The sequence below is a fragment of the Gavia stellata genome, chromosome Z (assembly GCF_030936135.1).
Source record: "Gavia stellata isolate bGavSte3 chromosome Z, bGavSte3.hap2, whole genome shotgun sequence".
Classification (NCBI taxonomy): Eukaryota; Metazoa; Chordata; class Aves; order Gaviiformes; family Gaviidae; genus Gavia; species Gavia stellata.
The window spans coordinates 12569491-12585603 of NC_082637.1; the positions used below are offsets into that span (position 1 = coordinate 12569491).

The following is a 16113-nucleotide window of genomic DNA, read 5'->3' on the forward strand; positions in this document are numbered from 1 at the left end:
GAATTATATGGCTGTATTTAATCATATATTTCTTTTTCCCAAGTGCTTATCTTGATACTGATACTGGTTCGTCCTCAGCTCAGTTGCTTCCCAAGGAGCCTGTTTATACCTGCAAGGAAGTTCTCACCAAGTAAGAGCTGCATTGCACAGGAAACCATTTAATTACGTTTTCCCCAATAAAGCCCCAAAGTGGCTCCTTTTTCCTCAATAAACACGCATCCCACATCCAGAGCCGCCCTGCTAGACTTTCACTCTGTTTCAGCTCTAAAAGATAACCCAGCGAGGGTATAATATGCAAAGTTTTATAAACTGGAGCCATCGCTCCAACCAGAAAACTGGCAGCTCCAGCAGGCTTGGCTTTGGACCCTCTCACTTCACAACAAACCTCAAATACCGTATCTGGAAATCAAACTTCAGCTGCATGTTGGCTGGAGCACCATGACAAAAACAAGGTTGGGTTTTTTTCCTCAAAGCCTGCACTAGGCGCAGAAAAGGACAGTGTTTTGGCTTCAAGGCCTCGGAAAAACGGAGTTCAGTTTTTCCATTCTGTCATTATTCTAGCAAAAGCCTACAGGTAAATAAGTCTCACTTGTTTACACTGACGCCTCCTGAAGACACTTGGGAAGACTGGATAATGGCTAAATTCATAACCAGGCAGGTATCTCATAAGCTAGGGCTTATTTGTATTGCTCAAATGTACTTCTGCAGAAACAGGTATTTCAAAGAATTTTAGCCCTTACGAAGCTGCTCTGACTTCATAACCCTCCAACAGACAGGCAGGTACCTGGAAAGAAATGGTCCGCAGTAAAACCCAGCATTTAATAAAGTGCTTTTCCCCCGGAGAGCTCAAGCACCTGCAGAAAGCGAGCTGCTGTCATCACCTCCCTGTCACTGGTGCCGTGACTTGTTCGCAGTGGGGGAAAAAGGCTTGACCAGGACCCAACACTTCTTAAGTCCACACATGCTATCCATTAGGCTGTAAGACCCTGACAGGATTTAGATACATAGCTCTAAGTCATATACAGTTTATGCAAACATAACTTACAAGTAAATGATTTAAAATAGAAGCGTGCAGAAGAGAAACGGAAGGTGAAGCAGGCAACCAGCACGGGCTTACTGCAGAAAGCAACACGAACTACAAGCCAGAAGCAAACGCCACTACTATGTGAAGAAGGCAAAACTTTACATGGAATTTAAACTAGTTCTTTACAGTGGTTTCACGCTGGATTCTTACACCAGCTTATGACTCAGTATATAGCCAGATATATGACATTTTTAATCTAAAGGAGATCTTGACTTGGCTTCTCCAAGTCACGCATGAGTCTTCCGAAGTAGTACATGGCCAGTGGGTCCCAAGTGCGCTGCTGCGCATGTTGAAGATTATCTAAAAAGGGAGAATATGCTGCCTCGTATTCTTTAACACTATTATTGATACTATCATTAAATGAGAGAATATCCTCAAGGCTGGGAAAACCTCAGGGAGTATGGGAGGTGACACCTGGACTCAGGATTGGTCTCCTTGGTTATTAGAGCTGGCTGAACTGTTTTAACAGATAATGGTATCTAATTTAATTACATATTAGACAAAACACTTTTGATTATTATTCAGCCAGCCAGAATTAATGAATTTCTAAGTCCTTCTTCCATCCTATATTTTTTATACTCTCTTGTCTTTTACCTCTTTTGTTTTCAAGCTCTTCTGAAATCCACCTCTTTCAAGACAGATCTTTACTTCTCTACTAACTTGCATGATTTTTTTAAATGATGATGCCCCTTAAACTCATTTCCACAATTTATAATTTGATTCTTAAGTCATCAGAGAAAGCATCTGAGTCACAAAATAATTCTAAAAAAGCACTGAGATTCTGCCTTTCTCATACACTAAAACAGAGTCCGTTTAAAGGCAGAGCCCTGCAATAAACCCTTGTTGACTTTGAATTCCACACACCAGCCATTAACTTCTGATCCATTTGGCATCCCTACACTTTTTTTAACTATTATTATTTCTTCCTCTACAGGATAACTGGTGAACTATTGAAATCCGATTTATTTTAACCACATAGTTCATCCCGATGAAATTGGCTAGTTTACTAAATAATTTTCCGCTCTGCTGTACATACTGCTTACCTTCCTAATGCAGGCAATGATCAAAAAACAGATTAGAGAGGAGACAATTTTGTGTATTTCTGGGTCAGATACAGAGTGGCGGGAGGAAATTTGGAAAGCAGAGTTTCCCCATTTCCATGGAGGCAAACGGGAAGCAATTCCACCGAAGCCCACAGTGTTATGGTATTGTCAGAGACCTCAGACACAGCTTTGTTTTTCTGTGCAAGAAAGATGCACTTCAGACCACTCACCAGCAAGGAAGGCAGAGGGAGTGAGCAGGAGGAGACGAAGTCATGAACCCTTGGTGGTTCCTTCAGTACCTGCAGCCATGCAAGCGTGACATTCCCAGGGCAACCCACGTACGGAGATCCCAGCTCAGGGTGAATCAAACTCCTTGCACACCTACAGCCCCAAACATAGCTCCTTCCAGCCAAAGGCAAAGAATAATCTCCCATTATTAGGATGTCAGATACCTTAGAGCCAGTGAGATCCAAACATGAGCCCTAAACCAAGGTGGTGATGAATATACGGTTCAAACCCGAAGCCACTAACCAGATCCATGCAGCATGGGAAATGAAACTAAGAATATTTAGTTGCCACTAGTCTCTCTAAAAAATTTCCCCAGCAACTTCAAATTGACAAACTCCTTATGATATTTCTGTTAAGACATGGTTTAAGGGAAAGTCCTGCCTGGCCAGCAGCAGTAATTAAAAGCAGCTCTCACCTCTTTAACTTGTAAAGGCTACAGAAGAGCTGTGTCCTCAGACTTTTCTTAGACCTCCTATTACTCAAAAGTATAGGGCAAATCCTGCTTTGCTACCTAATGCCTACTGGCATTGAAGCCAATGCAGCTATTGCTCTTTTTATTCACAGGCCCTTGTTTTCAAACAGACCACTTTTGGGAATAAGTGTTTTACTTGAATTAATTGCTTTTCCTGTTTGGGGAAAAACAAACAAACAGGTTTATTCATTTAGAGAACTTGGCAACTGCAGGTTGCCCATTACTTTTTTGGAAGAGATACTTTACAAAGAATGTTAACCCACAAATTCAGTGAACATACGGGATTTGCAAGTTAATCCAATAAGGCCATTATGGTGATGCTCCAGAGGACTAGTCACCACCAGGAGGGGAAAGGAGGCTAATTCTAAAAGGATTTCCCTAAAGCCATTTTCATGTTGGGAAGTCAAGAGCAAATTTCCCTCTTAGTAGTGTTGATTAGAGCAAAGGGAGGAAGATAATGATAGAGACAACAACAAAGAAGTTTGTGCCCATGTAAGTGTGTTTCAAATTATACACCTGAGCTTTAAGGAAAACAAAACAGCCTTTATCCATATTTGCCATTTTTTACAGTACAGCAACTGAAAACAGGAGACAATATCCCTTAAGTTCAATTATTAAGGTCCAGACAGGCCACCTTTGATTCATACTAATTTTAGCAGCTGTTTATGTGGACAATTAATTTGTCAATTACACTGTTACTAACATCCATCAAACCAGCAATACAGTTAATGAATTTGGGACTACCTAAATTCTTAGGGAAATAAGTAGTAACACAAAACCCTTCTGTTTCCTAGGTCCTGTGGACCACTTAGACTTGGTATTTAGATTTGTCCTCTGCACTGAAGCTCCAGCTACCAACATAGACTACAGCAACTGGTAACTTCATTCTCAGAGTGCTGGATTATAATCTCTTTTATAATAGTTTAAATAAGGAGTAGGTGCTGAAAGTCCTTGAAGCTGCACAGGTATAAGAGAGAGTCAGGTCTCCATGAGCAGTTCCCTCTCTGCATGCTGGCATAGGCAAATCTGCTCAAAATGCACAGCGTATTTCAGTGCTCCTTAAAGGGATTAGCTACTGCACTGAACAAGCCTAAGAAACAATTAGAGTAATTATATTATGTATATACATATCCTAAAAAGCATGTAAAGAAATAGTTTTCACTGCTGTCTTATGAATTCTTAGATAAGGCAGGCTGAATTCCCGGTTGACATAACCCAAAAATTGCTTAAAATATTTATATGACATTGCCCTCTAGAGGAAACCAAGATAAATCTGTGTTTTAGTAGAACTTTTCTACAGATGAAAATACGAAATGTGGTTTTCAGCAGAACAATTAGTGTGTTTGTTAGAAACCATTTTCAGTGAGAACGTCACACACTCGTTTGGCTCCATTTATCATCCGTGAGTTTTCAAGCAGGAATTCCCCAACCTCTAGACCATTTTCCTCACCTGGGCTCTGTGTTCAGATAGATGGTACCACAAAGTTTACTGGTTACCACATGTCCGTGTTTTTCTCTTCACTACCAGAATAGAAATAGCTCAGGCTATGAAAAATTGGCAAGTACTTAGTAATTCTTCAGTTATCATGGCACAAAGAGCCGTTTGTCAATGTGTATGAGGATGAGAAGGAGGACATCACTGACTTTTGTTTCATTGAATAGTTACTCTGCTAGCCTGTAACAGACTAGGAAATCACAGTCAAAACAATTGCTCTGTTAATCAATTAATCAATTCTTTGTTTTGCCAGGTTTTTTTTTAGAAGATCATCCAGCTATCTATAATACCTACTATGGAGAAGGGAAAAACCAGACCTTGCCACCTTTTTAAACAATAGAAAAGAGTCTTAGGCATCAGCAGAAACAATAATCTCCTTCAGTCACATTTCAACAATTCTGTTGCATTTTGGCAAAGCTTAAATCCATTTTCCATCTACCTCCAGTTTCTCACAGTCTTGTTAAAGAGCCTTCAGTCTGGTTGGGCTTCCTGAGTCTGGGATGCTCTAGGTGACGTTTGCTGCTAATAATCACATTTGCCTTACTCTCTTGTCCTGTCTTGGTAGGTACAAGTCTTCCTTAGCTGCCCCAAACCTCCTGGTAATGCCTGCCAACGTATCTTTTTACTGGTACTGGTCTGTAAAAAGTGTTTCCCTTTGGAGGCCCAGATGATCTTGCTAAGTGTCACACATTTCATCCAGAGAAAGCAGCCAGAACGGTGAATGATGCTGCAGAGCCTGCGATTGATACATACGCCCTTCCCGTCTTAGCCTACATCTGATAGAAGGGAGACAGAAAAATAACTTTCAAGGAGTGTGTGATAGTGCTTGGAGCTGGAGGCAAGTGTCACATCAGATAAGAAAAGCAATGAGTTTTCCACAGGAAAAAAAAGCCCGGCCCCAAAGCCATCCACCGCAGCAGCTGTCTCTGGAGTTACATACCTGCCTCTCTGCTGATCACACCTACATTTCTTGTATTTATCCTCTCACTTACATCCGTAGATGGCAGGTTCATGCTGACAAGCTGTCTCTCTGAGGCTGATATCAAGCACAGCCTCTGCCTGTGGAACCATCTCCTGTTCATCCTCTTTCAACCCTCCCCGCTCCTGTCCTTTCCAAGCCAGGCTTGATTCCCGGTGACAGCGGATAAGTGGGTTTTAAGCTGCTGCCACCGTTAATGCTTTTAGCTCTGGAGGGTCACGGCTCAGTCCTAGTGCAGCTTGTAGGACAGTAACCATCACACCCAAAGGTACGTGAGGTTGGCAAGAAGGTATGATCATTGCCTCCTTGCAGAGCAGCCCCAAAACCCTTCTGAGAATGGGAACGCTGCTCGCTTAGCCCAATGCTACGAGAAAAAACATTTCAGTGAAGACTGGAGAAGCTGTGCCTTTCCAGGACTCATGGCACATCAGTCAGTACGGGTGGGAAAGGACAACCTGGCATGTATCTCGCTGCAACCCCGTAACCTGGCTCCAGTCACCTCCTCCTCAGAATCACAGAATCACTAAGGTTGGAAAAGACCTGTAAGATCAAGTCCAACCTGAAAAAAAAAAAAAAAAAAAAAACCACCACACAACAACAACAAGGCACAACACACCAAAAACCAACCCACCCAACACCACACAGCACCATGTCCATCAAGCTACATCCCACAATGCCACATCCACACGCTCCTTGAATACCTCCAGGGAGGGTGACTCTACCACCTCCCTGGGCAGCTTATTCCAGTGTCTCACCACTCTCTCAGTAAAGAAATTTTTCCTCATGTCCAGCCTGAACCTCTCCTGGCGCAACTTGAGGCCATTTCTTCTTGTCCTGTCGCTAGTCACTTGGGAGAAGAGACCAACACCCACCTCTCTGCAACCCCCTTTCAGGTAGTTGTAGAGAGCGATGAGGTCTCCCCTCAGCCTCCTCTTCTCCAGACTGAACAACCCCAGTTCCCTCAGCTGCTCCTCATCAGACTTGTGCTCCAGACCCCTCACCAGCTTCGTCGCCCTTCTCTGGACACGCTCCAGCACCTCAATGTCCTTCTTGTAGTGAGGGGCCCAAAACCGAACACAGGATTCGAGGTGTGGCCTCACCAGAGCCGAGTACAGAGGCATGATCACCTCCCTGCTCCTGATGGCCACACCATTTCTGATACAAGCCAGGATGCCGTTGGCCTTCTTGGCCACCTGGGCACACTGCTGGTTCAGTGCTATTCAGCTGGCTGTCAATCAATCAGCAGCTCGGTGCTCCGGTCTCATGGAAATCAGTCTTGAGCCCACAGTCTGCTTTGTGCGAAACTTTGGGCTCCCAGAATATGAAAAGACATTCACATTTACAGATTAGAAGAGACACTGTGAATGACTGCACATTGCAAATTGGTGTGTAAGGCCACAAGCATTATAGAAGAGGAAGAATAATGGGCACAAAATGTTCCTTGCTCGTGTTTTTGAACATCTCTATTTTTAATTATTGATGGCTAAAACACTGCTCTGTGCTAGCAAATGCACTGCTGGAGAGGCTGTGAAAATTACTGCTGCCGTGGCTGAAGGCCTCACCTGCTCCTTGGCTGGGCGGTGGAAAAAGGTGCCCCCATTTTGCACGTTCCAGCAGTTTGCCAATTAGTTAAGTTCTGCTGCATCCTGACTGTGCTTCCACATGACCTGAGAGCATGGGGGATGCTTGCTGCGTGCGAGGCTGAAAATCCCACTCAGGGTGGAAAAGGGCTCTTGCTGGCACTTTGGCGTCAGGGATCACTGACGAGGTACGAGGCTGATTGACCGAACCAGGCTGTTCCCAGAGTAGATGAGTGGGGAGCGCAGAGCTCCCTCCCAAACACTGGGCTTGTTCTCGTGTAATTACAGTACGTTCAGAACAGCAAATGAAATGGAGATGCACAGCCATACATTTAGCAGAGCTTTCACTGCTCCATGGAACAAAAGAAAAGCACACAAAAAAGTTCAGGACAACCCACTGTGTAACTTCTGAAGCTTTTACGCCTCCTAAGGCAACACCACCAACCTCTGCCCGAGTCTTCTGAAGCCTGACGCAATCCCTCTGAAAAGAAAGCATGCAGAGCCCGGGCTGGGGAGCATTTGCTGCAGATGACCCTGGGGCTGTTGCCTAATTACACGTGTATGTCCTCTGGGGATCATGCTTTCTACTGAGAGAGGCCGGCTCTGTTGTTCAGTGGCAACAGTGTGTAGAAGGCAATGACGAGCATATTGCTCCCAAAATTTTGCGACAAACAAGCAAACACATACAAGACATGAGCCATTTAAATCAGTGGGAGTCTTTCCATCATCTTTTATGGGTTTTAGGTAAACTTGAGCCAAGCAAGAAGATAAATAAGATGGTAAAGTTGAGGAGGACGAGGGGTTTGGAAAGCCTGTGGAGGAGGCAGTTGTAGCAGTGGAATGCTGCAAATGACCGTCGCTACAAGGGAACGGGTTTTGCCTCTGCAGAGGCTGGGCTCGGCGCGGGGAGTTTGAGAGGGAAGGCGGGAACCAGAGGGTGCGGAGGGGAAACTGAGCGAACCCATGCTCAGATTAATAAAGCAAAAAGGACAAACAAGCTAAATGATCTCTGCCGAGTCTGGGGATTAGTGACCTTCTGCTTAAGTCTTTGGCTCTTGAGAGAGGATTTGGGGTAAAGCTCATTTCTTCAGAGCAATTTATTTTTCAACACATGTGGCTAAGTCCGCTCATACCTTTCATGAAGACGTAAAAGAAGGGAAGAAGAACATCTCTTTCTTAGTTTCTTAGTCCTGTTATACTTCAAGGTAGGAATTAATATCCACTATCAGCGTAAAATGCAGCAGCCGTGCTTCAGAGGGGGCTCCATGCTCCAGTGTACAAGACTTCAGGAGCACAGTGAGACTTACACTTTGTCTGAGAAATGTTAAGACATCCATAGGTTTCCTCTCATTTTGCACAGGTGGAGCACACACACATTGTCTCCCCGCTCACAGCGGATCAACTGGAGGAGAAAACCCTCAGCCAAAATCCCTACGTGCTGCTTATTTTCCATCCTCAGGACTCACGCGCCAGGCAGCTCAGAGGGCATGTCAGCATACGCTTCCCATCCGTGCCTGTGATAACAAGCCCCAGACCTCAGCCTCTGTGCCCTGATCCATCACTTAGCAGCATGAAGATTGGTAATAAAAAAGGAAGCTAATTCAACTCCACAATAGGTCGGGGGTATTTTTTAGGTCAGTTATGAGAAATCTATTCCCTGAGATTGTATTTGGAAGCTGCAGTCTCCAGGACCACTGTGTTTGTTTTTCTCTGTGTAGTCAGTGCTGTTAATATTTTAGCAAGGAGCTCCCACAGAAAAGTTTGCCCCTTGGCCAAGGGCAAAGGGCCAGGATACATTTCCATTTGTTTTCCTATTAAAACAAAAATATTTTCTTACGAACATAACCAAGAAAAGGCCCTACTAACACCAGGCAAAGCAGCTGCTTATGCTGAGCAGCACTTTGTGTTGGCAACACTTTTGCTTTAGGAAGGAGGTGAGGAAACACAGTAAAACAGAGCAATCGATCCATGCAACCTGACATGCCCGGAAAGTGGGGGTGTGGTGAGACGAGGCTTTCTGCAGTGACCAGGGATAGTTTTCTTAGGGTGATTTTTCCCTAAGAAAAAGGATGTAGAAAGGAGATTGCTGTACCAAGTGGAAAACAAATCCACAGTAACTTCAGAGAAACATCAACAGGCACAGAAACCTGAAAACCTCCCCTTCCACCATAACACAGGCATTCATACACCCTAACGCCTGACCCTACTAAAGAAGGGATTTGTTACCAAAAACTTAAATTGAGGGCCGCAGCTGATGAGCAGAGGGAGCACAGCCCTTGCTCCCCGTTCCCACAACATGCCACCCCCAGATGCCGTTTGGAGCACCTGGAAGCGTTTTGAACACACTGCTGAGTAACACGGTGCTACAAAATCCTGCGGATGCTCCAGAGACAACCGTGGCCGCCAGCGCAGGGACAAAGTGGCTGTGGCAAGGACAGCCAGCCTCCTGCAGCAGCAGTGTCTGTCTCACCACAGTGTGGCAGGAAGCAGTGCCCCATTGAAAAGTGGAGCATTGCGCTTGGATATCAAAGAGTGACCACATTTGGGGGGTGTGGGGGATGGGGGTTCTTCCCAAGAAAATCTTTCTATTGCAAGGGCAAAGCAGTTAATGATAAAAAATCATTCAGTTCAAACTTCTGAGAAAGGGGGAGCTCAATAAAAAGTGCCTTGAAGGGTGCGCTCTTCTGAAACACCGGTTTTGAAACCACGCTGTCAGATTTTCGAGCAGCTCTACTCAGACACAGCAAAGGTCTCCATTCTCCTTTCCCATCCATCCCCTCAGCAGATGTACCACTCTGCACCTCCCTGCATGCAGGACTCCCAACAAGGGAGCAGAGAAGAAGAGCACCCTCCTGAAAACCAGTTTTCAGAATTTGGCTCTGAATACAGCCAGGGTTGTATTGCATATTGGCTTTCCAGCACCAGCAAGGACTGTTTTGACACAGAACCTCAAGGCTCCATCCAGCTGAGCCCAGGATTGTTATTGACTGCTGCCGGCAAGCAGCACAAAGTGCTTTGCACATTTTGAGACCTGTAATTTGGTTAGACGTTCAGTGTTGTGCTCTGTAATCAGCTGCTAGCACTTACAGAGAAGCAGGACTGTGTTTACAATGTCCATATATCACACAACTACTAATAGCATTGACCTGTTAGGAGGACCAGGAGGCTACCTTCATACTTCCAGCTATCCTGGAGCATGTAGATGTGATGCGCAGTAGCAGCAAGCACTCAGGAAAAACCTTGGCTGTGCTGGAAACCCTGTACTTCAGATAAGGTCAAAGCTTCACCTTTGGTAGTGGTACCTGAAGCTCACTCTCCATTGCACATCTGATTTCTGAAGGTCTTTCTCAGCATCTTTGAAAATGAACTGATTTCCCTGACATTGGGCATGCCATATCTTGTGCTGGGGAGGACTCCTAGCAACTGCCCTTCAGCAACTGACTGAAGAGGAGAGGCTAAGAAAATGCTGTGCAAAGGTATGGCTGTCAAAACACTTCTCTGTTCATTTTTTGGAAGCGACTCCAGGTTGTGGGTTAAAAAGAAGCCAGACAATTCTCTGACTGTATTCCCACACATGGCGATGTTTGGTCATTTTTGGCAATGAGGAACACGATATTTTGAAGCAGTGGTTGGGTTTCCTCAATGACAAAATTATAATAATATCTCATGTTTATACCACACTGTCATCACTTGTAATGTATCTCACTCTGCTTTCTTCAAAACCAGTTTGAATTTGCAAATCTATTCAGCACTGATTTTAAAGATTAGATATATATGATAGCTGTGTCCAAGCACTGCAGCTATGCTTGATGAAATTCGTAATCAAATATTTCAAACTGAATGATATTCATGACAAAATAATTCTTTCACAATCCTCCCAGGAGTTGCTCAATGAAACCCCATTCAGTCATGCTCAAGAAATGAAGGATTCATCTGTCATCTGCAGGAATACTAACAGCCTCCCTCCAGTAAATGAGTAATAGCCTAAAATGAGAGGAGTAGTTCCAAAATACATAGGAAGTTGTTGTCTGGGGGAACATAACCCATGTGTTTTGCAGATACAGTTGTATAGACAGAAGATAAATAAACATGCAGAGTTTTGACTAACCTTTATTCAGTACTCCAATACAGCTCATTTCCCTGCAATTGTGTTTGATAGACACACACAATTTGCTAACTCTGAAGAGAGCAATAATTTTCCTTCAGTCACTAACATCACCAAAAATGCCACCACCTACATCATTCCTCTCTAATGTAATAGTACCCTGTTAAGCAAAGAGCTTTGATGATTATATTACTCCATAATGTTTCTCTAAATGAAAAGAAAGAAAAAAAAGAAACAAGCTCAGCAATAATCAACCTGTTTCTGCTGTTTACATGGCAATCAGGTGGAATTTAAATAAATAACTTTTCTTTAAAGAAGTCAGATTCAGCTTCCGTAGCAGGGAGAGACAGATGGGTGATACCCACAGCTGGCTCTTCCAAGAAGCGGCGTGCTGCTCCTCTGCACGGTGTCTGACCCCATCACCTCTCCCAGACCTGAGGACCTGTAGGCACAGGGCCTACATCAGGCAGCTGCCAAAAGAGCATGGTCTGTCCAGGGCTGCCCAGTCTGTTGTGGCTCCAGCCATCTGCCCCTACATCCTCTAGAGGCTGACCACATCCACAGGACAGCCAGCTGTGCCCCTACCTCTCCTCTCCTGTTGTCCAGTGTATTGGCTTAGCCCCTTGGAACAGGGAGGGTTTGCGTGGTGGGATGGAGCTGGAGGTGAGGGGACATGAAGCCCAGGGTGTGTGAGCACACTTATGCCAACACTGCTGCAGAGGTGGTAACCCCCAGGAAAGCATCGGAGTTGTGATACCCTCATGCCAAATTCCCCGCTGTTACGGAAATAAATCAGGATGTTCCCTAAAACACCAGTGTGGACAACAGGCTCACCAGGCAAGATGGGGGTGCCCTGGCATACTTGGCAGGAGAGGAATAAACATGCAAGCGGTGATTTTGCTTGCCCAATCCAGCCTAGTGCTACAGGAACTAAGGCAGTATTTTAATTTCACTGACCATCCGCAGGCTACTCTAAGTACATCACACCACAAATGATAGCACTCACACCCCTTCATATCTACCTGGAAGAGTTTCTCACCTAGACAGAGAATAATCAGGCAGACAGAAATCAAGCCAGGACTACTATTCAGTGTGCTGTCCTGCCCCAACACCTTGAAGAGCCAAGGAGAAAGGGCTCTGCTGCTGCCACCAGAGCAGCAATACGGAAATACTGTAGGAAAGCTGCTTCTTTGAAACAGTCTTCTCAGAAGGCAAGCTGATGTTGCCTTTCAGCCTATTATAAACTAGACAGAATTATGTCCCTTCTGAGCACCCCAGTGGAGAAGCCTACTGAAGGACTGTCAAAGCATCCTGGAGCAGACGAGACGAACAAGGTGGCAACATGGGGTTGGAGCTACAAGACAGGTCCCTGAGAGGCAAAACCAAGCACTCCAAACTGAGAGTATCCTCGGGGTCCCAAACTGTCATCCATCAACATCACCCTTGTCAAATAGCAGCTGACAGTAAGTTAGGCAAGGATGCTTTGGATGCTGAAAATAAATCCAGTTTTGACTAAGAGATGTTCTAAATTTTGGGCTAAATTGGATGTAGAATATTCTAAAATAGGATCTTATGAACAACAGCACTGGCCCCACACCACCAAAACTCTGCCTTCATAATGGCCAAAAAAAAAATCTCAGCTAAGGAAAATTGAGCACTTGGTTCTCATTAGCAGCCGTCACAGCTTGCTGGTCTAATAACAGAGCTTTCCAAAAGGAACAAGCCCAAAATGAAGCCTTCAGGGACAGGATAAAAAGAACAGATATCCAAACATTTTGGACTTCATTGGGTATTATCTTTCATTTTGCATTAAAAATAAGATAACATTATTGCTGGCCACTGCAAGCAATTCCCTTGGATTTTAAGAACAGTGATATGTGGCAAAGGAGAAACAGCAAACTAACTGCTTTTTACCACAAAACCTCTCAAATTTGGGGATGCCACTGACTGATACTGCCACAGTACCAATATTTATGCACTCCTTGAATTACAGGCTTGAAATTACAGAGGGTTGTTATCACACCTGCAAAACCACAGCCAGGTTGACCTGCCCAGCACCCACAGATCAAGGAGTCACTGCTTTTATTCTTCCACGTAGCAGAATTGGGAGCGATGGTCACCCCAAACCACTGCTGCATTCACTGCCTTTTGGGAGCAAAGGCCATGCACTTTGCAGGATTATAATTTGCAAGTCTTACTCTCTCCCCGCCCCCCGAGGCCATTATGACTTTGCAAGCCTGATAGATAAAGCAGCAGACAAATAACCAATGAGTCTTCCCATCAATGCTGTATTCTCACTGGACAATCTGTAAAGATTCCACTCGTCTTTTTTTTTTAGCATACAGCTTATTTCAGTTAAAACTTGTTATTTGCCCCTGTTGCAAACCTCACTTGCTGGATTGCTTTCTCAGCTGGTCTAAAATATTACTCCCAAGACCCATAAAATGTGCTGGATTACCCAGGCTGCAGATCAACAGAGTTTCCTTTTAAAGAAGGGCCACTTCACTAGCATTTTCTTTCCAAAATTGTCCATCCCCAGGATGAACCCCCTTTGGGAAGAGGGGGATGATTTCATGCCCTCCAGTACATTGCAACCTCAGGTAGGAATGAACGTTTGCATGCTCATCTTCAGCAGTGGAAGGTCTTTGCCTTTGCAAGGGCAAATGTGAGCAAGTCTGCCGGCCCACAAAGAGCAAAGCTGGGCCAAAAACTGGTTTTACAGCACGCAGCAGATGAAATAAAAAAGCAAGAATAATCTGTATCATTGCAACAACCTTCATTCCTCATTTGAACTCTTAAAGGTTTCAAATTTTCTGGGACAGCAGACAGCAAGAGAGAACAAATGCAATAAAATCAAAGTGAATTTTCTAAAATGAAGTTGTTCCAATCTGGAAAACACAAAAATGTCTTGCTTTGAAAAAGTCTCACACAACATTTAGCTGTCAAAAAAGCTTCCCTCAACTCAAATGATTCAACAAAAATAAGATGCACCTGTAACAAAAAAATCTTCCAGTGCTGCTGAGTCTGTGTTCATTTTTACTTAAGAAAACAGTTTTATCTAAACCCAGGAAGACTCCTGTTTTAGTGGAGACCCTCGGATGCTTACAACATACCATTTTTTGACACAATGACTCCTCAAAATTTTCCAGTGGATGTGCGAGTAGCAGACGTAGGCTAATTATCGATTTGATTTTGTTACTTATTTTCTACAGACCTTAAGAAGGAATGCAGAGCTCTCCTAGGGGTTGGAAAGCAGAGGTCAAAAACTCTGCTCTTGGACAGTACTAAATCAGTACTGACCGGGACCTGCACCATGCGCCGTGAGAGGCGGCCACCGGTGGCTGCTCTTCTACCCTTACCTTGCACCGGTGACGTCCACACCGACCATCAACTGGCCGTTCAGAGAAAGGATCTCGTCTTTCAGGCGCACTCTCCCGCACTTCCCGGCAGGGCTGTTTTTCTTCAAGTCCGTCACCCAGATGCACCCGACGTCAAGCACCGGCCCCTTATGCCCCTTCCTCTTCTTCCCTCCCCGACGCTTCTCCCCGTAGTCCCCCAGAGCAGGGATGTTCCCAAAGCTCAACCCGAGAACCTCGGTTTTTCGCATCTCCTGGGCCAGGTACATGGTGCAGATCTCTGTATCCGAAGTCCCGCAGCTCCCTGGCTGCAGTTTGCTCTCGTCCACTGAAAAGTTGAGCTGGATGTACTCGCTCAGCTTCTGGACGGCCGAGCGGCAGAGCTGCTGCTCGGCGCCCTCGGCCCCCTCCCGGCGGCTGTTCTGCAGCCACTGGCACAGGAGGGGGAGAAAGACCCCTGCGTTGTCCTGCGTGATGGGCATCGCCGTCCTCGTGCATCCCCTCACAGCAGCAGCCCCAGCCCCGATCGGCTCCTTGGACCTTGGCTCCGCTGCCCGCCACAGCTTCCTGCAGCCCCTGGGGCCATGCTGGAGTGGGGCTCCGGATCCAAAGCAAGCCCCATCTAATCTCACAGGGATGTTTTTTGGGCTCCAACTGACCAAAAGCACAGTCAAGGCAGGACGTTTGGTGTGAGCACACCGCAGCCGGCCCCGCAGAGAGGTTGGTGGATGAAGCGGTGTGGAGTGTCTGTGGCTGTCCGGCTACACCTGCCGTAAGGGTCGCTGGTCCAGCAGGGTTGATGCCTCCTTCCCACCACGGTCACCACACTGTCTTGTCCTGCAAGGTGTAAACAGAATGGTTAGAAGTGCCGAAAACGCTGCAGGCGTCCAACAGCCCCAGCCCAGCATCCCGCCCGGGACAAGAGCCCAAAGCCGGGCTTGCACGGCCGCAGCCGCTCTCCTTCTGCGATTTACCACTTGAGGGCACCAGCTGCTCTTCTCAGCAAGGGAATAAAAGGTCACGATTAGCTCCTGACCTCCCCGGTAAGACGGAGAGTTGATGCGCCGTGGGGATGCTCCTGCCACACGCAGCTCCAGGCCTGACACCGCAGCAAAGGAGACTCTCCAACCAAATCCACCCCAAGGACCACTGAAGGGGCACGGCACGACCCTGCTCTCACCAGCGACTGAAGCTGGTTAATGCTGCTGCTGAAGGCAGCTCTGCCCTCCTCCATGCCAGTGTTCTCGGACTGGGATAGGCTTAATCTGGTCATTTCTCCGACTTAGCTCCCGACCAAGCTGCACAAGGGATGGGCAGCAGAAACACGGAGGGTGAGGAGAGGCAGTGGGGTACCTCCTCTTACTGCGGACTAAACCTACCTTGCAGGTAAAGCATCTGAGGGAGGTGGCTACCCAGCTCCCCGGGACAAGAGTTGTGCAGGTGAATTCCCCAGACCCCGGCAATTCGGAGAGGGAGGCACACAGGCAGCCTTGAGGCAGAGAGCTGGGGGTTAGCAAGCAAGAGGGTGAGAAAGGATTTTTTCCTACAATCATTAGGATCTGTGAAACAGGGAAAAACCCTGACGCGAGTCAAGTCTGGTTGACCAGTTTCTTCTCGGGAGTTATTTTCTAGCAATGGATGCTGCTCAGTGAGCTGTGCACCGGGAAGGTAGAAGGCGGCAACAGCTTCCAGCTTGCAGCCTGCACGTCTG

The 16113-nt window shown here is 46.0% G+C and overlaps 1 protein-coding gene across 1 annotated transcript in view; it reads right to left on the reverse strand.

Annotated features, from left to right (window-relative positions):
- The window catches only part of PDZD2 (PDZ domain containing 2), a 142214-nt gene extending 127330 nt beyond the window's left edge, over nt 1-14884 (reverse strand). The window contains exon 1 of the mRNA XM_059834322.1: nt 14406-14884. Coding sequence (XP_059690305.1) covers nt 14406-14884 — 479 coding nt within the window. The remainder of the gene's footprint in view (nt 1-14405) is intronic.
- Nucleotides 14885-16113: the final 1229 nt, after the last annotated feature.